At 47.4% G+C, this 27,592-nt stretch overlaps 1 protein-coding gene across 1 annotated transcript; it reads right to left on the bottom strand.

Moving 5' to 3' along the window:
- Nucleotides 1–27,592, bottom strand: LOC142816384 (uncharacterized). Its single transcript, XM_075894178.1, has 11 exons — nucleotides 27,107–27,592; nucleotides 16,853–16,987; nucleotides 16,120–16,286; nucleotides 14,021–14,178; nucleotides 11,080–11,157; nucleotides 8,678–8,836; nucleotides 7,943–8,023; nucleotides 7,285–7,436; nucleotides 5,490–5,786; nucleotides 1,422–2,937; nucleotides 1–1,081 (listed from the first exon to the last, which is right to left on the bottom strand). Exons 1-11 carry the CDS (start codon nucleotides 27,283–27,285, stop codon nucleotides 596–598), a joined length of 3,408 nt encoding a protein of 1,135 aa, XP_075750293.1. The 5' UTR covers nucleotides 27,286–27,592; the 3' UTR covers nucleotides 1–595.

Below are 27,592 nucleotides of genomic sequence, written 5' to 3'. Positions count from 1 at the left end.
TTATTAGCAGTTATTTTGTAATTTATTGTAGTTATTTTTCTTGCCAGTTCTCTAGCACGTATATTCATATAACAGCAACATTTCAACCAAGAAAATAGTGTAGCTTCTTACGTGTTCGTTGGCTTTGTTTTCTTATTAGTTCGTTGATCCCTCCCCTCTCTTTTGTTCGTACTGTATCGGCCACTCCTGGAAAAAGCTGTTATATGGGCTTTCCATCTTATGAAACGATTGACGCTCCACTGTATGTCCGTGTAGTGTCACGTGTCACTGCACGGGCTTTCACTAATCAAATTGAGCTTTCTTTTTTTGCGCTGCATATTTAAACTTTAAAGTCTTTTTTTTGTTAGACGGCAGTCAGCTAACGCTACTAATTAACCTGATTTTCCTCTACCTGAAAGTGCATCAGGAAAGAGCATCTAGAGCATCAAAGAACTGGACATGTCCTTTGATGCCCAGGCGTATTACCCTCGATGTGACTGCCCCGAAGTGTGCACCTACCCGCCCTTTGCAGCGTATTACCGCCCATTCCTTGCACCCTACCGCGGGCGTTTGTTAAAAAGAGTCCTCGCTACCCAGCCTAGTTCCGAGCCCCGTGTCAGCTCTCTCGCTTCTCGCTTTCGAGGAAGGCCTCCGCCTTGGACGCCGCCCTCGAGTGGCTGGTCGTGGAAGCGCGCACCGTCACGCTGGAGGTAGTCGTGCTGCTCGAGCGATGCGAGAAGACTCGCGACAACTGCCTCACGTGACCGCGAGGCGGAGGCAGCACGGCACCCGGCAGTTCGAGCAGCGGTGGCGGCGGTGGCCGGTCCAGTTCCTCGGTGCTCTCGCTGGGCGCCACGTTCTGCCACCGCATGAGCACTTCGCAAGGCACGCGTCTATGCACAGGCGCGGCTGCTGCCAGAGATTCCTGGCTGCCCTCAGGCCCGTGAGGGCTGCTTTCGCGGCTCGTGGGGGACACGCTTTCTCGCCGCGGAGTGCTGCGTCGTCGTCGTCGCTGTCTCGGTGCATCGGCCTGCGCAGGGGGCGGCGCTTGAACTTCTATCTCAGGTGCTCTGTCGCTCGACTCTGCCGCAGGTTGAGGAGCCTGCGAAAGTTGTTGATGTCGTTCAGACGCATATGTACAAAATCACGTTACATGCCTGCTTCCGCAGAACCTGTGCGACGTTAGTGTTCAAATCGGACACTTCGAAAATGTTTGTGTCCATCTATCAAGATGGTGTGTTCGTAGCGTTAGATGCCCCGCATGTCCCTGTGGCACGCTTCTATACGCACAGCTACTTCTTACATTTTAATTACTAATTTATCTTAGCTGTAACGTCATAACGCTCTCCGTTTTACTCAAAGTATACTACAGAGATCGCAACAACAAAAAGGAGCCGACTAACTGATTTCAACAAAAGCACTTCAACAGCAGGTGCACGTACCTCTGTAGCCGGCTGCTTCTTCTGTGCAGTAAATAGTTCTGAGCGCTCACTTGCAGAAGTACCGGGGCTATCCAAGGAACTACGCCTCTTCGGATCTTTCGGCCGAGTATCACCTAAAAGACTGTCCACCGATCCAGCGCGGTCGGGAGGACCCGGCAGGATGATGAGCTGCTTGGGCCGCTTGTCGCTTTTCTCTTGAATGACGACAACGAACTCAGTCTTGTCGTCATCGGCGACGGGCTCACCAGGGCTCTGCTCCGACACTTGGTCCTTCCCTTGGGGCGCGGGTTCGGGTTTGTCCGGAGGCTCGGACGATAGGCTGGGAGCTGGTTCCGGGAGAGGCTCTGGAGCTGGTCCAGGAGGTAACATTTCCGGGTCTGCGCTTTCCTGCTGGGGTTCTGTCGGTTCCAGTGGAATGATTTCTGGTTCAGGCACCACACGCACGCGCAGTCGCGGTTTTGTATGGGTGCCAATGGAAGTTGAAGGTTTCCCTGAGGGTTCTGAAGATGTAGCGGAGGGCTCGCTTTTACTCGGACCATCCGAGCCTACGTCCTCTTTGGTCAGATCACTGAGCCGTATACCGCGTCGGGGACCCGGAACGACAAGCCGTGGCAAATGAACTCGAGGCTTTCTCAACGTAATCTCAACAGGCGACGCCGTTTCTGTCTGAGTTTCTGGACGCGATGGTGGTTTTTCGGGCGTCTGTGCCTTTTCGGGTGCCTCTGTGACCGCAGGACGTTCTGAGGACTCTGGCCCCCGTGTTTTAGCTGTTTCTCTCGGCGTTGGAGCTGCCTCAAGATCCCCTGGAGCAATGACTGGCTTTAAAGGTGGTGCCGGTTCTGGGGGCGGGGAAAGCAGTACTGTTGGAGTCGGCTTTGGTTGGAGTGCTGTGTAAGTCGGCGGTGCCGGCTTGGGTGTCTCGGGCGGTTTCTGTGGCGCAGTCATTTTTCTGAGCGTCAGGGCAGGAGGCCGAGGCGCCAGCTGTAGAGGCAAAATCTGCGACGTTAACGACGTCCTTGTTCGAACTGGCTTCGTCGGCGCAGGTGGGGGTGTAGGTGTAAGCAGTGCTTCGTAAGCCGCGTCGGAGATGTTCATCTCGGGAAGGCTCTTGTTTCGCCTCAACACGTCTGTCAGCTTGACATCGGTCTGGCTACTTTCCAGCGACTTTCGTCGTGGCATGGCAGCTTTCATGGAAGCGAGACTGGACAGCAGCGCCTCTTTACGCGCGGTCTCCAAGATGGCCACCAAGTCCGACGTCGACCGACTGCGATGCTTCCTTTGAATGCGCGGCTTGCTGGACGTGTCCGCTGAAAAGGACACCTTCGTTCGAGGCTTGCGTGGTCGTTTCGGAGGGCTACCGTAGTAGTCGCCACCCGCGCCGGTCCAAGCCTGCACACGCAGTGCGGGCTTAGCGTGGAACAAATCTCGCAGGAAAGACTTCTGACTTGACGCTGGACTTGGCTCACTGCCCAAACGTCCTCGCCTGCGCTCCTCGGGAGGGTGCAGCAAGTGTTTCCTACGAGAAATAAAAACAACTAGTTTTTTTCCTGATAGCGCATTAAAATTCAGCATTGTCATCCTGGTTTTTAATAAAACGTCGCTTTTCACATCTGAATCCGACCAATACACAGAATAACCAAACCTCAGCCATTGTGATTCATCCTTGCATCACGGCCACTCCCATACATTACACCCCTACAGCCTAGTTCTGCAATTATGATCGATATGTGTGGTTTAACGTCCCAAAACCACCATATCATTATGAGAGACGCCGTAGTGGAGGGCTCCGGAAATTTCGACCACGCGGGGTTCTTTAACATGCGCCCAAATCTGAGCACACGGGCCTACAACATTTCCGCCTCCATCGGAAATGCAGCCGCCGCAGCCGGGATTCGATCCCGCGACGTGTGGGTCAGCAGCCGAGTACCTTAGCCCCTAGACCACCGTGGCGGGGCTAGTTCTGCAATTATCTCACCCTTTACCCACCATGGTGGTTTAGCAGCTATTCATGACACTGGTGCTGAACACAAGGTCGCCGGCTCGATTCCCTGTCGTTGCTGCCGTATCCTAATGAGGTCTAAACACTATGGACATACATTTAAGTGCGCGTTCTTAAGCAATGTAATAAAAGAGCTTCATTTAGGTCCTTCGGGGCGTGAACTATCACATATTGGGCCACTCCCATGTCGGGACACACAGGCCTGTAGCCTCTGCACCCCATCGTGGGCTCGTTGCACGTTTTGTTGCGATAGCAATAATATGGACAGCCTCGGCCGGTTTTCGTCGTCGCCGCCGCTGTCATTCACGTAAATGTATATATATATATATATATATATATATATATATATATATATATATATATATATATATATATATATATATATATATATATACGGGGAAGGATGCGCTTCCCTCGTCTTTCTGCGGAGAGAACATTCGCTTGTCCAGCCGGGCTCATTTGCGAGCGCGCTCATCTCGCCAGGGAACATGAGGGAGGGGGGGGGGGCCTATAGTTGCCGCGCTATCGCGACAATGATTAGCGCGCGCCTTGTGCCCCTACAGCAGGTGCGAGCTTCTACGGGCTGCGCTCTCAAAACGAAAAAAAAAAAACCTGCGCCAAAAGTCTACCTGGAGTGGCCGCATTGTATTACATCAGCACTTTGTAGAGTTACGTGAGATCGGATCTAAATGAGTTGACTCCAGCCTCACTTCGTATATAAACGCCGTCTCTACGCGTGAGCTTTGTTGTAGTAATCTACTGTGGCCGTGCATCAGGAAACTTGTTACTTAGCAAGCGCATGTTTACTACAATTAATATTGCTCCTAAAAATGCTAGCCTTGCTTCGTAAAGCATTCGAATATGTTGCTATCGCATTAATTGATTAGTCCTTCTGGCGAAACTGTAACTTTTTATGCTTAGTTTAAATACAACCCCAAGTTACCCGAAGCTCTTCACGTTGGCACGAACACAAGCCACAGTGAAATGCCTGAACGTTAATATACACAATTGAGCTTCAATTTTTCCCTACTCGCTAGCGTGGTGCGCGTTTCGCGTCACTGCGATAACAAATGGTTTACAAAACCGTGGTTTACAAGTCCTGTAGCAGTTCTATAGATTTCCCCACCTAGACAATACACACAAGTGAGCCTGCCCTTTGGCTCGAAAAGCCCTGCCGCGGTGGTCTGGTGGCTAAGGTACTCGTCTGCTGAGCCGCAGGTAGCGGATTCGAATCCCGGCTGCGGCGGCTGCATTTCCGATGGAGGCGAAAATGCTGTAGGCCCGTGTGCTCAGATTTGGGTGCACGTTAAAGAACCCCGGATGGTCGATATCTCCGGAGCCCTCCGCTACGGCGTCTCTCATAATCATATGGTGGTTTTGAGACGTTAAAACCCACATATCAATCAATCAATTAATCAATCAATTGGTTCGAAAAACGGTCCGATAATGCACTGGCATTTTCTTCTCGAAGGAATCTAGTACTTATTTACCAGACACTGACCCTGGTCTACGGCAATCCATCCTATTGTAGTCTAAGAGTGTTTGTATTGCTTTGCCGTATGTGAGGCAACCACCATTTTTGGTGGTTTTTTTTTGTATGTCTGCGCGTGTGTTGGCTTGTATCTCTACACGTGGCTTCTTTCTTCACCTCATATACATACCTACGGTATCACTTGTTTTGTGTTTTTCTCCGTGAGTTGTCCTACCAGCGTCTACGGCGTTTGTTAAGCTGTAACCGTATTCTGGTCAACGATTCATGACGATGTCGAGTTCTCAAACACACGAGGACGCTCTCTTTCCATAATTTTTTAGCTTTTTTTTTACGGGAGCGAAGAATGCAAACACATACATTGTGGTGGATGCTTTAGCAAGATACTTGATTTGCCATAGAAAAGAATGCGCGATTGCACGATGAGGCGCATGAGCTGACACATAAGCACTTAGGAATATGTAGAGACAAGACCGCACATGTGTATCGGTTCCGTGATTTGTATCCCATCGATATAAGTGCAACCGTCGCGCGCGTAGCAAACATTTCACCAAGCCGCAGCTTCCATGAGACGACTTACTGTTTCGCGTCCTGCTGCCCGGATGGCGGGACCTCACCGTCGGCGCCTTTGAAGTAGACGTGCAGCGTGGAGTCTGAGGGCTGAGCCAAGCCGGCCTCGGCGTCGCGCTGCTGCTGGTGCAGAGAGCCGCTGCTGCTCGATCGTCGGTTCAACAGCGTCCACAGTGACGACGAGCTGTGCTTGTTGAGCGGGCCACCAGGGTCCTCGTCGTCGTCGGCGCCCTCGTTGCTGGGCGAGTCCTCGTCGTCTTCCTCGGACACTTCCGGCACCACCATCTCGCGCTGCTCGTGGGGGACGCTGCACGGAAAGCAGCGATGCGTGAGGAGGCGTATAAGAACACACGCAAGCACACACGCACTCTCTCTCTCTCTCTCTCTCTCTCTGACCCTTCAATAGAAGAAGGCAATGTAGCTAGCAGCTTTTTTTTTTTAATTTGATCGCAGAGAATCCCACAAGGCGCATGCAGTAAAATGAATAAAACTGTTTCGCTTAAGAACGGAGCAATGAATGCAATAGAAACATATTTTAATGTTTTACAACGTAGGCTAACCCATTTAAGCGAAACTCTGGTTGGAACTCTGGTGTAAGTCCGGGGTGAAGGCCTCGTCAGGAGACGTACGAGTCTCCTTTTGCCTTGCCTCGTGGACATATCTCGTGTCATGTAACTATGTCCGAAATAAACTGAAACTGAACTGAATACGGCCACTTCAGGTAGTGAAACAGTTTTGGCACTGCCAGTTCATAAATTCGAAGTAAGCGTTGAGTGCAGAGCAAGTTTACGAGCCGTCTCGTAATGCCTGTTGATATTGCGCGCGCGACCGCGTCCTTCGAGCGACGCATCCCCGTGGCATTCCTTGATGCTCCTTATGAAAGATGGACCAACCATTTCCTCTCTGCTTGAGAAAAAATTAATGGCAGACCTCGCGTGCAGAAAAACGCTATCAATGTGGACTTTTTATCGAACACAAAGGTGATGGCAATAACCCCGTCAAGGGGATCTACGTAACTTCTATCACAATAAAACAATACAGATCGGATATCGATTAAACCCGTGCATTCCTGCGTTATGCAGGCACGCTGCAACAAGCACACAGTAAATTTGTTTTGTCCGTTAATGATAAAAGTACATAGTTCGATGCGTTATATTTGTGTATGACCTCCGAGTCCTATGACATATCCACAGTGCCGGTGATGCATTTCATCCGCAAGTGTCTGAGAGGCATAGGGCATGTTTCATGGTTGCATATAGTACATATACCCGTCCAAAATACAGCTGGCGTTTTCGTCGCGTTCTTATTAAGTTTGCCTTTCAGTCACTCAAACTATTTCCTGACGCCACTATATGGCTGTCCGAGTGCACGTGATTCTACCCTCTCATCGTTCAGTGTAAGCTCTCCTCTTACGACCTTGTGGTTCGCATTTGTGTACTCCATCCCATTACGCATTTGCTACACGAACCATCGTACTCGGGGCTGAACTGGCGACACCTACAGAGACAACGCGTGTTTTCAGGTCACTCGTCTCGGCGCCCGATGCAAGTTATGGTGACACCGCATACCGAAGACATTCTCGAAGCCTTTATTGCAACGGGACACCCGGAGCCGAATGATTCTCCACGTTTCTTTCTATGCAGCGCTCGTGACGTACAAAACAGTTGAAGAAAATACAAGGCAAGCGCGTCATCGGGGACCGCGCATGCTCACATGCGCAGGTCAAACGCTCCGGCATTCTAGACAAGTCCGTTGACCTTTGTGCCCCTTTTCGAGTATAACAGCTGCAGTTCGCATGCGCTTACTGCATGTAGGCGACGGATCCGCGGTAGGTCTTCTTCTTGTAGCTGACCGAGGCGGCAGTGTAAGGCAGCTGGTAATCGGTCATGTGGAAGTAGGAGTCCTTGACTAGCGGCAGTGCTGGACCGTCTAGCGTGTCCACGCCTAAGTACGACACCTGCACGTGGATAAATATAATAAATTAATAGTGCATACACAAAAGTGTGTACAGACGGGTTTACGGTCAAACAAAACACTTGCATGCTGAGTATGTCCATATTTCGCTTTCTAACAAAAGCATAGAAACACAGATTTGCATAATACCATTGTTGGTTCAGGGTTCTGACTCATTTTGACGTATTCGGGCACTGCACGGCTAAAACCTTCAAGTATACTTGCAATTAGGGGCCGGCATTATGAGAGGTGCTCGTTCGAGTGTTCCCTTTAACAGTGGACCGCATACGGCACATACGCTGTAGCACTGGGTAAATCATCAAGACAGCGAATACGCTTACAATAATTATGTGGGACCACCTAAAGGTTCAATTTCAAAATAGGACTTTCTTCTTCGTCGAATTTCATATCGTTGGATAATTTAAGCCTGCCTGTGGTAGGAGAAGGTTCATGGACTCGGGCGTTCATTTGCACGTTGCTATAGAGCCACTATTGTAACATAATGCTGACCTTGAAATGTCTGTCTATGATCCAGTTAAGCTCGAAGTCTTCGTCATCGTCTCCGAATGGATTGATGAGCTGCTCGGCAACCTGCGCGCATAATAAAATAAAAGTACAGAATATAATTTTATCTGCGCAGCCAATCATTTTGGCATTCGCAAATGTGTCACTGTAAAGTCTATATGAAGCGCAAAGCCTGAAAAAGCATGCAGAGTAGTGTCATTACGCATTGTGCCGGTACTTGTATATGGAATACTTGCAACTAATCACACAAATAATATGTTGCCCTAAATGTACAGAACAAGCAAGCGCACGTGGTGGAACAAAGACTGCTTGGACAAGGCTGATAGTCTGTGCCGCAGGGTATATAGAACTACATTTGGAACAACAGTGGCACTTCTCTGTTTCAACTTTTCTTCCTCTTTCTCAGTGAAGGGGAAAAAACTGGGCTCAGCGCTGTCTATTTATAACATCCCTGCCTTTCTTTTACGCTTCTTCGTATTTCACCCTTTCAACCCCTGATAACAAGAGCAACCGTATCGTATGCACTTGGATAAAGGAAAGAAAATTACCTTTATTAATATTTTTCTATTGTCATCATAAAGCTTACACGCTATCACAAGGATATACACAAATCACATTTAGTATCTCGAATGGCGTAAAACAAACCACGATTTCCTTATATCGTTTTCCGCAAACTACCTGCCATCCACATTAATCGAGACAGCAACAGTGGGATCAAACCTTGAGCAGCCCCATGTAGAGGAAGTACTGAATGACGGTGAATACGGGCACGTAGAAGTCGAAATGATGGCGGCTGTCGATGATCGGGTCCGGGCTGCGAATGTACTGCCGGCCGAACAGCGCCGCGGCGAAGAAGGAGTACGTCGCCAGCGTCACCACCTGCGTCGACAAACAGGGCACGTGCACGCACGCGATGTTTATGGTCTCATAACTCTAGGAAAACGGAATTAAAGCGATATATTTGCGAGTGTAACAGGCTTGTAGCGCACACGCTAGCATTCTTTGGTCCTTATCTCACGCCAAACAATAATTTTAATCTTCTTTGCGCATATTTCTTTTATATCACGTGGCACACTCGCCGACTTTCTGTGATGAAAGTTAGTTTGCGTTGGTGGTTGGTTCATGGCGTTTGACTTCGCAAAACAACTCTTGGTGTGATAGAGAATGTAGTGGAGGGCTCTGAATGATTTCTAACTCCTGGGGTTCTTTGACGTGGACTGACATCACGCAGTGAACAGGCCTCTGACATTTAGCTCACATCTGATTGTGACTGACGCAGCCAGAATCGAACCCGTGTAATGCGGGTCAGCAGCCGAGCAGCGTAACTACTAATTCTTGAACAGCTGAAGCACAAAAAGGTAACAACAGACTAAGGAAACAACGAGGACAAGCCCTAGCGGTCCTGGTCAAGCGCTTCAGCTGTTTAAGACATGGAATACCAACCAGCCCGCTCCCACACCTTCCCTCAGTAATTACTACGCCTTGGCGGTGGTCTTTGCGTTCTTGCGTGCATATCAGAACTCATGCTAACTATTGTGAGCTTTATTGCTGAATAAGGCAGTTTTGTGCAACGTGGATGACTATTATTGTTCGAGAAAAGCAATAAAAATCAAACAATACGATTTCGCTATTTGGATCTTTCTTGCGCACGCAACACTATTCGTGATCAATCTTGTACGCAGCTTTTTTTTTTGCGCTTACTGTTTTCTTGCAAGTAAGGTTATGGCACAATCATACATGCATGCTAATGCTCACAGGAATGTACATGGCGCGTTTCTCAAAGAAACGAAATGCACGCAAGTCAGACGGGTACTTTTTGTTACTCTAAGAGATAAACTCCAGAGTGTAAAATGTTTTGGACTGCACGTAAATTCACTGACAAGAGCGTGCTTGCCATAGATATACAAAATCTACTGACCCGTGAGAGTATCTCATGAGAGTATATGTTATTTTTTTTTGTTTACAATAGCTCTAGGATATGTAAGGTCCATCCGTTTCACCTGCACTTCGTGAAACTGGTTCACAGAGGCACTGCACTCCGGCATTCGTTTCACGAGTTCAACATGGCGGCGACGGCGGCACCGCGGTATTCTTTTCGAAAAAAAAAAACGTGCAGCTGTCGTGCAAGTCTTGTTAACGAATTCCCTGCATCTACTCGTGAGGCAGTACCGAGTTCACGCAGCACAAGATGACCGCAGCCGCAGCAAACGACACGGCCCATTGCAGTCGTGTCTCTTTTAGTGACGCCCAACAAGTACGACATCGAACGTTTTCCGGTCGAAGCAATACTTTTTTGCAGACTGGTTGGTTCATACTTGAAAAATTGAATTGCTGCACAAACTTGAAGAAACTGCGCTCTTTCCTGTCTCCCTTGTTTTTTTCTTCAAGTTTGTACAGCAATTCAATTTTTCAAGTTTTCCGGTCGTCGCACATGCCAGACAACGTAATCAACGCCGTTTTTTTTTTTTTTTTTGCGAATTGCGGTCTTTACAACCCGCGAGACGGAAGACCAGAAGCACAGGCCTTGCATGACATCTTCACTCTCGTATTCGTTTCGGCGTCTCGTTGCTGCTGCACTTGCTGAAACATTCCCTGCACGACAGCGGCACCCAGATGGCACCACCATGAACCAGTTCAGGCAGTGCAGGGTGAATCGAATGAAGCTTTAGTTACTAGAAAAAAGTCCCTGAAGGTTCATAGTTTCTAGAGTGACTTTGACTACTACTAAATCGCTTACCTTCCCTAATCGTGCTAGTTGCAGCATTTTATTTCATTTGGCAACTTTACTCATACTCTAACGAATCACTTATGTCCTAACTGAAGTTAGCGGCCTGAGAACTGAACATACCAAGTGCTGTCTTCAGAACATTTCTGGCAGTCACGGCGTATAAAACCTTGCGATGTACTTAGGCTGTTCACTCAATTGATCCGTTTTTTTTTTACTGGCAGTTACTATACCCGTATCACAAAGATAATGTAAAACGAAGCCTGACGGCTCAATTATCCTTATTTATACGTACTTATTCGATAAACTCCCTCAATGAGCAGCTCAGTTAATTCCGTTTGCTATTGATAGTTACAGCGTTAGCTTGAATATCGACAGACAAAAACAGTTGGCGAACCTGGGTGTAGACGAGGGGAATGCTTATCCAGTCGTAACTCCACAGAAGGCCGCACTTTGAACGGAAGTCATTGAACTCCTGCGAAAAAAAAAAGTCGTGAGACCCAGCGTATCTCGTAACTCACGAACGACATCACGTTCACAATAATGCCGGTCAACTGTAAACCAAAAGCAATAGTAAAGTGGGCTTTTTCACATGCATTGTCATAGTGTGAAGAAGCCAGATTTAAAGGCAGCTGCCACGTTGATACATGCGCAGCAAAAAGTTATTTTGATGCACATCTACCTACGTCACACCTGTTTTGGAATACGGTAACACAGTATGATTTTCTTATACAATCGCTAACATATGTAAATTTGAAAATGTTTAAAATTGGGCTGTGAGATTCATCTGCAACAAATATGAGCGCACTGGTCCTCCCTCAAATATGCTAACAAGCTCTGACCTCCGTACACAGGAGATTACAGCAAAACAAGCGCGCCTGAAATTTCTTTTTTAGCTACCCGACAACTAATACAAAATTGATAAGTCATTGTCCATCCGTCCATGAGAATGTCGTGAAATTTCGCGCCACCATTCCTCGAGTTTACTCTTTCACACACTGAAAGAGTAAACTTGATTTGGGTGCACGTCGAAGAACCCCAGGTGGTCGAAATTTCCGGAGCCCTCCACTACAGCGTCCCTCATAATCATATGGTGGTTTTGGGACGTTAAACCCCACGTATGAATCAAAAGAGTACACTTACCCCAGTGATGCCGAGGAAAGTACAGGGGATGTGAGTAGTAACTGTAATGTATAAGTAAGGAAAGAAAAGCGGACGAAAAGATGACTTGCCGCTGGCAGGCGCAGAACGCGCGACCTTCTAATGACGCGTGCGATGTTCTATCAGCTTGGTTACAGATGTCCTCCCCTCGGTCCATTTTATGGCTGCCACTGCACTAAACTCCTGTTACTGCCTTGTACTGCGGTGCTTATGTATACAAGCTTGTACTTGCATGTGCGACCTGTACGCCCACATGCCATGATTTTGTAGAGACACTGACAGTATTAAAAATTAATAAATATTTCATTACCTGACTCGTGTGTACGCTATTCTTACCACTTACAAAATCACAACGCTTCGTGCGAATATTACAGGGCAGAATGGATAATTGCGTTTCTTCACTTAGTTTATACAGGCCTTTAAAACATTGAGCCCTTAACTTTTGAAAAATGGTCCAGGAATTAAGGCAAAACTTCATGATCCTGCATCAGCTCAGGCGCAATTAAACCCGTTTGAAACGTTTGAAACTACAACACCCATATACAGCATATTTTTTTATTGCCGGTGTCAATAGCGTAATTGTTGACAACCTGTTTCGTAAAACCTGTACGTTCTGTTACCAGTCATCGGGGCAGAGAGAGCTTTCAGCCTAGCTACTAATAAGGTGCACTTCAATAACCTCCAGTAACATTAGTGTTTACCTATTAGTCCACCTTAGGTTACTCAGAAATAAACGTTACCGAAGTTTTGGAAATCATATATCAACAACCTTTCCTGCCGTGGTCGTCTACGCACACGCTTATCTCGTGAGTGAACAGGGAGGGGGGGGGGGAGAAAGATTGATGTTTGCCGCGCTATCGCGGCAACGATCAGCGCGCGGCTTGTGGCGCCACAGCAGGCGGGAGCTTCTACCGGCTGCGCTTTCAACATGAAAAAAAAAAAAAAACGGCACCAAAAGTATACCTGGAGCGGCCGTGTCCTCTTACACCAGCGTTTTGTATAGTTACGTGAGATCGGCTTTAAATAACTCACGTGTCTTATCATTTTATGATGCATAGTGCTCAATATAAAAACAGAAATAAAATCCAGACTAGAGTCAAATGACAACAACGCAACCCAAGACAAGCTTGGGTTGCGTTGTTGACAAGCTTGGGTTGCTCCCGCCTGCTGTGCCGCCACAGCAGGCGGAAGCTTCTACCGGCTGCACTTTCAACATGAAAAAAAAGGCGCCAAAAGTATACCTGGAGCGGCCGTGTCCTCTTACACCAGCGTTTTGTGTAGTTACGTGAGATCGGCTTTAAATGAGTTGACTGCCAGCCTCAGTTCGTGTAACATTGCAAATTGTCGCTATGGTCGCGCCGCAGGAAGCTTGGTTACTTGGCGAGCGCATGTTTACTACAATTAATATTGCTCCAAAAGATACTAGCCTTGCTTCGTAAAAGATTCGAATATGTTACTATCGCATTCAATTGCTTCTCCCTTTTGGCGAAAATGTGACTTTTTGTTAGCTATTTAGTTAGACAGTTTGTTTGTTTGTTTGTTTGTTTGTTTGTTTGTTTGTTTGTTTGTTTTAACAGCGATGCTATTCAAGCCGACCGTCAAATCTTCGATGCTCATAAAAAAAACTGTCTCGGTGCGTAAGCGCCACAGGAATTGAGCAAGCCCCACTACCAAGTCCAGCAGGCGCGCGCGTCGAACGAAAGCGCCGTTCGGCGAAAAGGAGAACTAGAAACACGAGGAGAAAAAGATAGATGTAGAAAGAAACCGATGCAAAGAAACAAAAAGGAAAAAAAGAAGGAAAATCACAAGGAAAGAAGACATAAAAAAATAGACAGAGGAAGAGATAAAGAGAAAAATAAAGAAACAGTGAGCAAGACTGAAAGAAAAAGAAAGAGATAAATAGAGAAAAACAAAGAAAGATAGCGAACGAATAAGACAGAGTGGAGAGAGAGAGAGAGATAGTAAGAAAGAGTAAGTAGTAAAACGAAAAAGAGGAAGATAAATAAATGAATGTAAATAATGAAATAAACAAAACAAAAGAAAGAAAAGTAAAGAAAAACAAGGCTTGGCCCCCACTCGTGCGAAGCTGCCACGATAATTTTTTTTTTTTCGTTGGCGGCTCATAGCAGCCCCCTTCACGCTGCCTTCAAACACACGCAACTCGCCAGGTGCAATACCTCCATTATGAGCTTGACTCCCTGGGCGTCGGTGATGCGACATTCGTTTCGTGCCTCCCGCAGCAGGTTGATGAACCACGTGCAAGGCACCCAGAAGGTGTTGAACTCCGTCGACGGGATGGACTGCCACAGCTCCATCTCCAGTTTGGTCATGAATCCTGCGCAGTCGCGAGGCCGCTGCTCTGTACAAGTGCGTTCGCGCGCGTATTATCCGGCAATCAGCTCCTCTGAACGATCGTTTCGGAGACGAGTGCCGCATGATTCGAAACAAAGGAACCAATATCAAAACGGTGCGCCGCCGCTTATCAGCGCGTTTTGCACTCTCTGAAAGTGGGCGAGAATGGACACGCGAGGAGCGTCAGTGAGACCTACCACTGCAGCAATCCGCCACATTTCTCCATCCATTCAAGTGGCGCTCCTAACCTCCACATTTTGCTGCTTAAATGCAAAGAGTGAGACGCACTACGGAACAGGTGCGAGATAAAAGAACGACGACACGGGGTTGTTTTCTCTCTGTTCCGTAATGCGACCCACTTGTTGCGTTTGGAATGAATCGTTACCAATTAGCCCAGATGGCGGTTTTACTACAATTCGTTTTACTTCTTTGTACAGCACAAACAAAAAACACGGGCGTAGATGTGTAGAAAGAGCAGGCGCTGTGGTCAGTATTGTATAACCTGCTTTCCTCACACGTCAGCATATTTTTTTGCACTACACTACAACTGTATAAAATATTAACAAATAATTCGCGATGGCGATAGGACGATCTCCGCTTGTTTACGAGGAAGCTGGATAAATAAAAAAAAAAAGGTATCATATTACATCGGTACGGTCGAACAGTAAATTTGATGTTCGAAGCGAATTAAAAGCAAATAGTGATTTGGTCGAAGAATATAGGATCTATTAGGTCAAATAGTATATATCCCATAATGTAAAATAACGAGTATTTTTGTCATAATCCAGCTAACTTGCACAATAAGTTTAAGAAACGGAGTTAGGCATGTGTGAATGTCACTCTTGTGGTTCGAAGTGAAGTGAAATCAACTTTAAATAGTGGCACGACCTGAATAGCACAGCAGGGTGCGATTTGTAAGCTTGAAAATACGCTATGCTTAAAAATTAACTATACTTTCCCCCCATAATCCTGTACAGCAAGCTTTTCAGCTTAAAAATAACTAATCAAGGTGACGATCAGTACACTTAACCTTGTGTGTCTTTCCGACACTTGATTAGTTTTATAAACAACTTGAAGGCGTAGCAGTCTTACAATGGGGTGAAACAACATTTACAAAATTTTGCACGCGGTTCAATTCGTTCATTTTTAATAGTTTAGACTCTCGAATAATTTATATTATGACGAAGCTGAATCTCCTAAATTCGAATGCTGTAATATTCGTTTGAATATTCCAAATATCCCTTTTTCTTTTTCATATTCGATGCTTGAACTGTCCATCGCTGGCCGCCACTTGAGCTGCAGACTATACAAGTCACGTTCAATGTATAATAAAAACAAGTTATATCTGCATCGACTTTATAAAACTTCCAAAATTACGCATTAAGAGGTCAATAAACTATGAAAGTATACGCCGAAACAACCAATTTTCATACTACGTCATACTTCACTAGACGCAGTAATGTATAAACTCACGTGTCTTATCGTTTTATGATGCATAGTGCTCAATAGAAAAACAAAAATAAAATCCAGACTAGAGTCAAATGACAACAACGCAACCCAAGACAAGTTTATACGACCATTTTACATGTCTGCGCATGGCACGTTATGTCGCTATACGGTGCGCTATTAGCGAGTTAAGCGGCAAGTGTGTTAAGCGAACTGGGAGCGCAGAGAAAACACAAAGGACGAAGCGAGGAACCACACAACACGAACGAGTGTTTTCTCTGCGCTCCCAGTTCGCTGAACGAAGAAAATGAATTACCAACTGGCCCACATTTTGATCCTTTTGTGAGCGCTCGTGTTGTGTGGTTCCTCGCTTCGTCCTTTGTGTTTTCTCTGCGCTCCCAGTTCGCTGAACGAAGAAAATGAATTACCAACTGGCCCACATTTTGATCCTTTTGAAGTGTGTTAAGGCAGCACTGACCGGCCTCGATGAGGTGGTCCTTTGTGGGGAAGCGGCGCTTGACGGCCTTGCTGATCGAGCGCAGCACGAGGATGAGACTGAGGTTGAGGTAGCGCATCAGGGTGCGCCTCAGCATGCGGCTGCTTTCGTCCTGGCCCGGCACGTACATCATCACCACGTTCATCAGCCTGCGCAGGCCGCAGCGTTAGCGCAGGCTCGCGAGTCACGTCTTATATATGCGCACGTGGTCTGGTTGCAGCCTACATCATGCGTTGTTGTAGAATGTCCCGACAAGCCTTGCCCGCATCTCACAAAGACACTTGCGCATGCTGCAGGCTGATTCTCTCCCTTATCCCACTCGGCTGTGCCCATTCTTTGCAAAATACAAAGACAGATTCGCCATATTTGCGGAAAATCCAAAACGCCATGACACAGTGTAGGCGCACGTGATCAATGCGAAATTAATTAATGATGCAAGGGTCTGTAAATCAGGATGAAGAGTGAAGTTATATACAACAATGTGGCGTAGAGTGTTAGCGGAGAAAGACGAATGTGATGCCTTCGCTACATAAGAACAGGATGTCGACGCTCCTGCAGTGACAAAGGCATGAACAAGTGTTATTTCTACCATCGAGGTATGCTTCTTCTTCTGCTTCGAAATATGGAAGAGTTTGAGAGAAGTAATCAGTCGTACCGCATCGCAGACGTCGTCAATGAATACAGACTCAGCTGCAAAACACGAAACTGCACGAACCTGTCGGGCCAAGGAATGGCCATGTACTGGTTCCACCATCTCGTCGCCGTGAAGGTCACGTAGAATCCCAGCATGAACGACAGCGGGATCATCTCCATGAATGTCGAGCAGTAGTACACCGCCAACTCGAAAACTCTGCACAAGAGGTATACACTCCGAGCATTGCTCAGTAGGTCACAGTTAGCGCATCACTCTATAGGGTTGAAATGCATTTTACGTCACGAGTCTATCTAATCTCCGCATAACTATGTAGACCCTATTTGCAAGATGTTTCAGCGCGCGAACAAAGGAAAAAGGACAGGGTAGACAGAAAGAGCGCTGACTTCCAACTAACTTTATTTCACAGAGTGGCAAGAATATATACAAGAATATATAGTATATAGTAGCAAGAATATATAGAAATAAAGTTAGTTGGAAGTCAGCGCTCTTTCTGTCTACCCTGTCCTTTTTCCTTTGTTCGCGCGCTGAAACATCTTGCAAATATGACTACGCACCAACTAGCCCAAGTTTCCACTCTCGTATGTAGACCCGTCCTGTGCGCAGATACCAAAGCACAAGTGAAGCTTAGAATAAGAGAAAGCTGAGCTATAGTTGGTATGTATTCATTCTGAAAAAGACAGGGCATGCAAACACGGACGCAAGAAAAAAGTCGGGATATCACAAACGCCCACCAAAAATTAAGAAGCGCACAACGTCGGAAAAGAAAGAAGACACGAAAACTTATCTGCGCATGTCCATGCCTTATGCGGGCTTATCAATCTGGCATGTACGGTGGTCTACGTGAAAGATAACTGTCAAAACATTTGATTTCATCTTTATACAAGTTAATCGATGGTTGCTTCCCGCATGCGCAACCACTATTTATATGCCAAGCCTCAATCATCAGGCGCTTTTCTTCATTGCTGTGGGCCCCATTACGGTGGTCTATATAGTGGCTAAGGTACTCGGCTGCTGGACCGCAGGGTGCGGGATCGAATTCCGGCTGCGGCGGCTGAATTTTCGATGGAGTTAAAAATACTGTATAGGCCCGTGTGCTCAGATTTGGGCGCACGTTAAAAAACCCCTCGTAGAAATTTCCGGAGCCCTCCAGTACGGCGTTTCTCATAATCACAGGGGTTTTGGGACGTTAAACCACTCATAACAAATCAACTCATTGCTATGCCGGTATAAAACGGCCCATTGATCGCACAACTTGCATAAAAATGAAATCAAATTTCTTAACAGTTATCTCACACGTAGGCCACCACGCATGACAGAAAAGTTCGCATATCGCATGGGCCTGCGCCGGCAATTTTTAGTGGCTTCTTTCTTTTCGCCGTTGAGCGCCTTTTCAATTGTTAGCTGGCTGTTTGTGATCTCCCGACTTCCGTCTTGCGTCCGTGTTTGCATGCTCTGCATATTTTTTAGAGCGAGCACAAGTGAAGATTCTAAAGATATGAGTTTTGAAGAAACTGCCTAAAAGGACAATCAAACGTTGCAATTTTTTTTTTTTACTTAATGGGGCATGAGTGCGTGTCAGTAAGGACGAACTGTTAACGACTAATACTGCGCAGCTACGGTTTCAAAGCTGTGTTCTTTGCACCAGCAAAGGAACTCACTTAGTTGAGACAGTAGCATGTTTCGTTGCATAAATAACAACCTTTTCTGTTGTTATTTCTATGTAATAATTGCCACCTTTATTACACAGCTAAGAATCGAAAGTTTGTTTTCTGACAAGCAGTGCCGAGACGGAGTACAGAGGGGCCACTGCAGGCACTGTTCTCTCAACTGCAACCATAAGTGTTAAAGCAGCCTGTACATCGCATCAGCGCACGTGAAATACAAAAATATTCGTTTGACACCTAACTACGAGCATTTTAACTTTCTCGCATGCGCACCTATGTGAATATCTGAAGCAAAAGGATCAAAATGTGGGCCAGTTGGTAATTCATTTTCTTCGTTCAGCGAACTAGGAGCGCAGAGAAAACACAAAGGACGAAGTGAGGAACCACACAACACGAGCGCTCATTTGTGTGAGCGCTCGTGTTGTGTGGTTCCTCGCTTCGTCCTTTGTGTTTTCTCTGCGCTCCTAGTTCGCTGAACGAAGAAAATATCTGAAGCGTCAAGATCAACCATTTCGAGTACTTCGTGCTTGAACCCGAGGCACTATGCAGCTGATAGCCGAACGCGTTCGCCGACGACAGCTAAAAGATTACGCCAGGAGCTGCTCAGCGCGAAGGGATGAACCAGTTTGCGCGTCCTGTCTCCTCCAATCTGCAAATGAGCCTCACAGCGGCCTGGGCCCAATGAGGAGACAATCATAGAGGGACGGCGCCTACAAAGGGGCTCTCAGCCGCGCCTGATTCATCAGCGGGGCCTGTTTTGTCGCTGCTCGAGGGAGGCCCGATCACCGGGACTCGCGAACTTGTCTCCGCCGCAACACGGGCAGCCGCGTATAGTACCGTGCAGCGACCGCTTAATGGTGCAAGCACTCATCTCGCGATTCCGTCTGGCTCTTGCTTCCCCGCACACCGTTCGCTGCGCCGGGCGAAGCCGCGAGAACGCAGCTCGAGAGAGGCTGGGAGCCTGGCGTGCCTGTGGCCTTTCACGCGCTGCACGGCGCGACCGAGGCGCAAAACCCAGTTCCGCCTGGATCCGCTCCAAGGCAGCGTACCGCGGTGGCGCCGGGCCAGAGCGTCTAGCAGCAGTGCGCCGCCCTACAAGCGAGCGAGTCCCACGCCACGAGGAACACAACAGCAACGGCCAAGACCGGGAGCCGCAAGACGGCCTGTCGTCGACCGAGGAAGTCAATTTAGCAAACCGCCAGTTTCGCGGAAATCCGCGAGATGGAGGAAGTTTCACGGTAGTCTGGAATCTGCTCGGCACATTGTTTGTGATGGAATGCCAGGATATGAGCTCAACAATAGTAGTGGAAGGTGTTCATCCTTCAGAGTCCCCGGGTTTAAAAGTGGGTGAAAAGTACTGGTCAGTGGTTGACACAGGAAATAGACGTCAGGCAGGGCTGGCGCCAGCGGAAGGGAACTGGTGCGAGTTGGGGGGGGGGGGGGGGGGAGCAACCCCTTTTCATAAATAAATGATATGAAGAGCAAACATAACGAAAACGCAAGAGATAAGTTGGTATATTGCGGTGGCATTCACCAAGCTTTACAGTCACATAAGCTGTCCGCCGTTGGACTACTGGCTTAGCTAATTATATCTTTAGTATCATCGTTTTTACGTACGCGCCTCTTGCTTACCACCTCTTTGCACTATGCGTTAGTAACTGACTGACCTGGCCCTGGGGAGTTGAATCTGACTTTATCTACCTTAGATTTTCTGTATATGCTACATAAAAGTAGCGTATAGAGTAAATCTAATCTGCCTCATCTGAGACATGTACGTCTAAATATATAAAATAAATATTTCAAGATAGCGAGTGTCATGACTGGATAAAACCTGTTCAGAGTTCTGTCGTAACAAGCTTTTTTTTTTCAATTATGGTGCTCATTTGAATAGCGCTATGCATATACAACAGCATTATTTTAGCGGTAGCAGGTCAGCAGACAGAGTTTTTTCCCCCAACGCACTGCCACAAAAGTTACAACAGCCACGTAACATCTGCACACTGATATTTGTGGTGGCATTGCTCAAGCATTTTTTTCTGAAAACGATGAAGGGTTTCAGAAAGTTCAGTGACGTTACCAGATATAGTCATCATCATCATCATCATCATCATCATCATCATCAGCCTGACTACGTCCACTGCAGGACAAAGGCCTCTCCCATGTTCCGCCAGTTAACCCGGTCCTGTGCTTGCTGCTGCCAATTTATACCCGCAAACTTCTTAATCTCATCTGCCCACCTAACCTTCTGTCTCCCCCTAACCCGCTTCCCTTCTCTGGGAATCCAGTCAGTTACCCTTAATGACCAGCGGTTATCCTGTCTACGCGCTACATGCCCTGCCCATGTCCATTTCTTCTTCTTGATTTCAGCTATGGTATCCTTAACCCCCGTTTGTTCCCTAATCCACTCTGCTCTCTTCTGGTCTCTTAAGGTTACACCTACCATTTTTCTTTCCATTGCTCGCTGCGTCGTCCTCAATTTAAGCTGAACCCTCTTTGTAAGTCTCCAGGTTTCTGCTCCGTAGCTAAGTACCGGCAAGATACAGCTGTTATATACCTTTCTCTTGAGGGATAGTGGCAATCTACCTGTCATAATTTGAGAGTGCTTGCCAAATGTGCTCCACCCCATTCTTATTCTTCTAGTTACTTCAATCTCGTGGTTCGGCTCTGCGGTTATTACCTGCCCTAAGTAGACATAGTCTTTTACAACTTCAAGTGCACTATTACCTATCTCGAAGCGCTGCTCCTTGCCGAGGTTGTTGTACATTACTTTCGTTTTCTGCAGATTAATTTTAGGACCCACCTCTCTGCTCTCCTTGTCTAACTCCGTAATCATGAGTTGCAATTCGTCCCCCGAGTTACTCAGCAATGCAATGTCATCGGCGAAGCGCAGGTTACTAAGGTATTCTCCATTGACTCTTATCCCTAACTGTTCCCATTCTAGGCTTCTGAAAACCTCCTGTAAGCACGCGGTAAATAGCATTAGAGAAATTGTGTCCCCCTGCCTTACACCCTTCTTGATTGGTATTCTGTTGCTTTCTTTATGAAGCACTATGGTAGCAGTTGATCCCTTGTAGATTTCTTCCAGAATGTTTATATATACTTCATCTACGCCCTGATTCCGCAGTGTTTGCATGACGGCTGATATTTCTACTGAATCAAACGCCTTCTCGTAATCTATGAAGGCTATGTATAGGGGTTGGTTATACTCTGAGCATTTCTCTATTACCTGATTGATAGTATGAATGTGGTCAATTATTGAGTAGCCTGTTCGAAATCCGGTTTGTTCCTTTGGTTGATTGAATTCTAATGTTTTCTTTACTCTGTTAGCAATTACCTTTGTAAATAGCTTGTATACTACAGAGAGCAAGTATACAAGCTATTTACAAAGGTAATTGCTAACAAGATATAATCAGTCAGTAACAAGTAAACCATTCATTAATTTATAAATTGATTAATAGGGAAACATAATTTGCTCTATACTTGGTATTTTCATTTTGCCGCGTGTGTACTCGTCAAGGTGGTCATGGGATCGAATCCCGGTCATGGAATTTGCGGAGGCAAGGTGCTAGAGGTCCACGTACTTAAATTTAGATGTCCTTTAAGGAACATCGAATTGCCAGATTTCCCGGAGCCCCCCGTCACAGCGTCGATTCTAATCATGCAGTTTTTTTTTTGGGGGGGGGGGGGGGTGAAGTTCTTAGCCCATTTGGCTAGTGAAGTTCTTAGCCCATTTGGTCGAGTATAACTTCAATATTTTTATAAACACGTGAGAGGATTCGAGCGACACGGGCGCTCTCGCGACCCATTATGCAAGAAGCAGCTAGCTGTGCGAGCGTCTGCATTCCGGCAAACGACATTGTTCTTTGATCAGATGCCCGTGAAATCAAAATATTCTAGCTTCTTTCAGCTTGGCACCGAAACCACCGCAAGATCTGCAGCGGCTGACACTTCGGTGGAAGACGGCGGTTAATTCCTCTCCCTGCTGCACATGACGTCACAAGCTCCGTGGCAAAATGGCGGTCGCCGGTGGTGGGCGGGATTTAGAGCAGGAGAATTTTTGGGCTTGTTGTGTACTGAAATACTCTTTCACGCCCTTTCTTTCGTAACTGTATAGGCGTAGTAAACAACCTACTTCTTTTTTTTTTTCACTGAAAACCCCAAATTTTTGGTTGACCATGTCATGGCCCTTTTAAATGACAACCACCATTTCACTATACATGACCTCTCTCACATGTTATGTGAGCAAGAATAATTTTATTCCTGATGGCAGCGTTTCAAGCAAAGAAAGCCCCACCGCAGTGGTCTTGTGACTAAGGTACTCGGCTGCTGATTCGCAGGTCGCGGGATCAAATCGCGGCATCGGCGTCTGCATTTTCGATGGAGGCGAAAATGCTGTAGACCCGTGTGCTCAGATTTAGGGTGCATGCTCATGAATCCCAAGTGGTTGAAATTCCCAGAGCTTTCTACTACGGCGTCTCTCATAATCATATGGTGGTTTTGGGACGTTTGACCCCCGTATTAGTCATCAATCAAGAAAGCTTCAGGGCATATTTTATCGAGGTACAAGGATAAATGTGTGGCGTCATATCAAAAGTTTTCGTGGCGGGCATAAGCTATTCACGTGGCTGGTATATCATATGTGCACCACAGGTCTTTGAAGAAGGCGACGAGCTCTTTTTTTTTTTTTTTCGCTGCGTGCGCGTATTGGCGAGCTTCGGCTTAGCCAATGAGGGGGATGCCCAACGCGTGACGTCACTGCGTGCGACTGGCTACATCGCCTCCGAGTCGATTGCAGGCAAGGAAGCAAAACCATGCAGAAACAAATGAATAAACGAATGAAATAAAAAAAACACGGGAACTCGTTTGCTTCATGACTAGTAACTCTGTCAGAAAGACAGACCATCTGAGCGCCCTGAAGTGACTAGGTTTTTCCCGTAAGAAGGTGTCTAGTGCATCACGGGAGCACCCAAGCAGAAGGAATTAGTGAGGCGATTGCCTGTCCAGAACTTGAGACAACGTATAGGCGTCTTGTACCAGTGGCAACGCGCCAATGTTCTGCGTCCTGCAAGTATGTTGCATGAGACAAGTGTCGGTGATTGCGTCGGCCACCTGGGTACTCTACCTCAAAAATCTTCACTGTACCGTACCGCCATCGCCGCCGTGCTCGGGAAATGCACAGTGTATGCCTCCACATTGCTTCATTTGTGAATGTCCGGATAAAGAAACAATAGCAACGTTATGGAAATGGCGGAGTACACTAAAAATATTCACTGCATCAGGCACGCCGACATACCCCTACTACCCTTACCCATGTATAGGGATGGCTCCCGCACGGCCACTGAGTTCCGGAAGAAAAATGGCGAAAGCGAGCGTAATTGTGCACTCGCAATAAGTTCCATAAAACTTAAACTGTGGACGACGCAGCTAGCAATCAAAAGAAAAGAATGACAATCGATCCACGAAGTGAATGCTGATGATGGAGCGAAATTAGGTCCTAAGGTCTATATTATCAACGTTGAAGTTGCCGACTCGTATAAAGGACAGATGAACGCACGGACAGATGCACTGACAGTCGGACGGACAGAATAGAGGTCCGACTATTATACGGTCTATGCGCGCATGAAGGCTCTATGCACGGTATAGACAGACGGACGACGGGGACCTATACAACGACGGCGACACAGAACATCCTGTGGGTCTAATGGGCTTCGCTCCTAAATAAGTGTAACACTAAAAGACAAGAAGGGAGCAGAGTAGGTCAGGGAACGAGAGGGTGCTGAGTGCATCTCAGTCGAAATCAAGGAGATGAAATGGTCATGGACAGGGCGTGTAGCGCATAGGAAATATAACCATTGGACATTGGAGCAGCTGTTTGGATTCCAAGAGAGCGCAGACGCACGAGGGGGAGACAGAATGTTAGGTGGGGGACTACGTCATTGGTGGTACATGGGAGAGGCCTCGGCCCTGCAGTGGGTGCAGTCATGATGATGATGATGATGATGATTGATTGATTGATTGATTGATTAAAAAGTCGAATCAAGCCACCGAGGGAACTTGCAGCTCGGATGTGAACTTCCCATCTCAATTCTTTCCTGGCACTCAAGAAGGTAACTGTCTGAAGGGTCAAGCGTCCTGTCTTCCCTCCTAAAATGTTTGTAACAAGTGCACTTTATGGTTAAAGCATCAGATGGGCCTTCATCTTTCTTTGGCATAGGTGTATTCACGAAGGAAGTAGGGGGGTGGGGGTGGCCGCACCCCTCTTCTTGTTTCAAGCCTTCCCCCCACCTTATTGAGTCGGGCCAGTCAAGCGCAGTATTATGACCATGTAGGTTTATGACGACAGTGACGACAGAGGGCCCGTAATGTTGCACTGCTTGAAGCGGAAATCCGAGAACCAAGGAAAGGTCATTGTCGGAAATACATCATCGCTTTACGTTCATTTTAGCACCCACTGCAAAGCTTGTTTTCTTCGGACTAGAGCAATTAAAGGAGAGAGGAAGGGAAGGGGTTGTGAAACTTCCCTTTTTCTCTTCCCGATCGGAGAACCCTGCGCACGCCTAGGCTCTTCCCCCTGTGCTCGAAGTTCATCTGCACCGATAGTGGGACACCCTCGCTCTTTCTAATCTCGCATTGTTTTCTGTCACTTGTCGTCACTGCCAAGCCAACGCTGCCGCCTTTCACCAACAGCTCGTTGCCGTTGTAAAAGCCAGATTACGACGTTTCTGGCTGCTTGTCAGCAATTCGTCCACCACGGTCGGTGATCTTCGTGGCGTTGTGCCTGCAGCCTTATGCACGCGACAAGTGGCATGCCAACGCACTCGTGTTTGCACCTTTCAATACATGCACTGAACACATGGTACTAGATACAAACAACTGACACCGTGGCTGAGCACCAGCGTGTTGCACGTGACAAATTCGAAAAGCCTTTCTACCCAGTAGTTACATTTTGCACTGCATAGACATCAAATATTTGTAGCTTCTTGGAGAGGATCCGCCAGCATTTAAAAGCTCGCTAATAAGAAAAAATTTCAAAGCAAAAATAAGAAGATTCGGGAGTGTGGCAGCAAAGAGCGTGCACAACGCACCTAATACCGAATATGCCTCACTGTAAAAAGAAAGAACATAATGAGTTTCTCACAATAAAAACCGGTGAGCGACCAATCGTACTGAAAACCAAACCCAGTACATTCCGCATCGAAGGCCGCATGACCACTAAAAGCCCATTGAACAAGGGATGATGACCTATCTTGTGGTGGGTACTCTTCTCAATGAAGATGGCCATTCTTTTGCCCTCTCTTCTACATTTTGCTCCGTGTGAAAGTGGATAGGCATTTGCCATTCTCACAGTTATGTTTTGAGGGGATGCTCCGTGTATACCCAGTTACCCATCATATAACCTACTGTTGGTATTTCATCGTGTTAGTTAATCACAGGTATAATTATTTGTTCAATGAAAAGAACAGCTTTAATTTATTTGAGCGCGCGCGCGTGTGCGTGTGTGTGTGTGTGTGTGTGTGTGTGTGTGTGTGTGTGTGTGTGTGTGTGTGTGTGTGTGTGTGTGTGTGTGTGTGTGTGTGTGTGTGTGTGTGTGTGTGTGTGTGTGTCGAAGGACACCGCAGGTAACTCCTGGGACATCTTCCAGCAAATGTCAGGCACCAACCACAGATGCTCGCCATATGTGCAGGGCACGGTGCTGCCTCGAAAAAGGCCCGGCAAATTCCTTCACTTCTACCCACATAGTGTCCTCTCACACCACTTCGACATTAGTTGGCGACGACATCCCTCAACATATGCCCTGAAACACTCGCAAATAACGCAATGACGTCAATTGCACGCGCTATTGGGCGTATGGAATCTCTATTGAAGAGTGCAGCAAGTTATTAATTGGGTGCCCTTGTCTCTGTTTCGCCTGAGTAAGCGAGCTTTGTTTGTTGTATCACTTGGGAGATACGCAGTGTAGAAACCGATCAATGCTCATTACACTGCATGACCGTTTACGTGGATATGGCTAAATAGAATGTGGAGGAGGAATGTGATCTGTATAGGAACACAGTGCTTTAATGCACTGACGTAAAGCCAGGGTAATACTTCAGCACACATGGTTCAGCTCATGGAGAAGTGCCAAAATGTATGCCGCACCTCGTGCCTCAGAATGCTTTGGCACCAGGGATGACAACTCCGTGGTTGCCGTCAGGCAACCTTCGTGCAGGAACTGCATTGTGCCACAAACAGCATGCAGGAAACAACAGCTCTGCCATAGTCTAAGGAGTCCAAAACAGCGTAAGAGTAAGGATATATTTTCGCTTCCGCATGCACGCGAGTGTACCAAATGCATGCATGCAATGAGGGATCCAACAGTAGACAGGAAAAAATTAAAAAAAGAAACATAGATAGATCAGGCACAGTTGAACGTGCTCTGCCGTTCCAAGAGCTCTCGAACAAATCTGTCTTCTCGACGTGCACACGTCGTCGCGCCTTGTAACGTCGCCGACATAAGCGTGAATGAACGAGCCTTGGCGCACAACGCGTTGACCTACATCAAGTGCGCGTTGGTGCCGGTGGAGCGACCGGGAGGGAGCACAGTAGGATCGGAAGCGGACTTGGGAGTTCTGTGCAAGAAGGTGTTGGCGGGGGTGGGAGCGGGCCATACCTCTTCTGCGGCTCGGTGAGCGCCTGTCGGTACAATAGCGACAGGAATCCATAGGCGAGCGTAAGCAGCAAGAGCTCGGTGTAGACGAGCTTCCAGACGCTGCCCTTCCATTTGAACAGGAGCCGGATGAAGCCCCCGTGCGAAGTGGAGGCCACATCGTATTGGTAGCTTACGGTCATGGCTCAGCCACCGCCTCCGCCGTCGCCCGCGTCAACACACTGCTCAGCGAGGGATGACCACCGAAACATGGGCCCCGCACGCACACACACACGCGCGTGGCCACGCTTCCTCACTGCTTGCCGCAGTCCTCTTAGCGCACTGCTCACCCACACGGGAACTCGCCACCTCACTGCACCGTAAACACCGATATGCAGCTGCGGCTACAGCGACCGCAGCGCGCGCACGTCTTCGCCGCGGAGCCGTCTCAGTGCGGTCCTGCAGCCCGCAGCATGGAGAAGCAATGCGTGCGAGTCATCCGGCCGCCGC

Source organism: Rhipicephalus microplus, chromosome 1 (assembly GCF_043290135.1).
Source record: "Rhipicephalus microplus isolate Deutch F79 chromosome 1, USDA_Rmic, whole genome shotgun sequence".
Taxonomy (NCBI): Eukaryota; Metazoa; Arthropoda; class Arachnida; order Ixodida; family Ixodidae; genus Rhipicephalus; species Rhipicephalus microplus.
The sequence above is the reverse complement of the archived record's forward strand: the minus strand, read 5'-3'. Positions and strand labels throughout refer to the sequence as shown.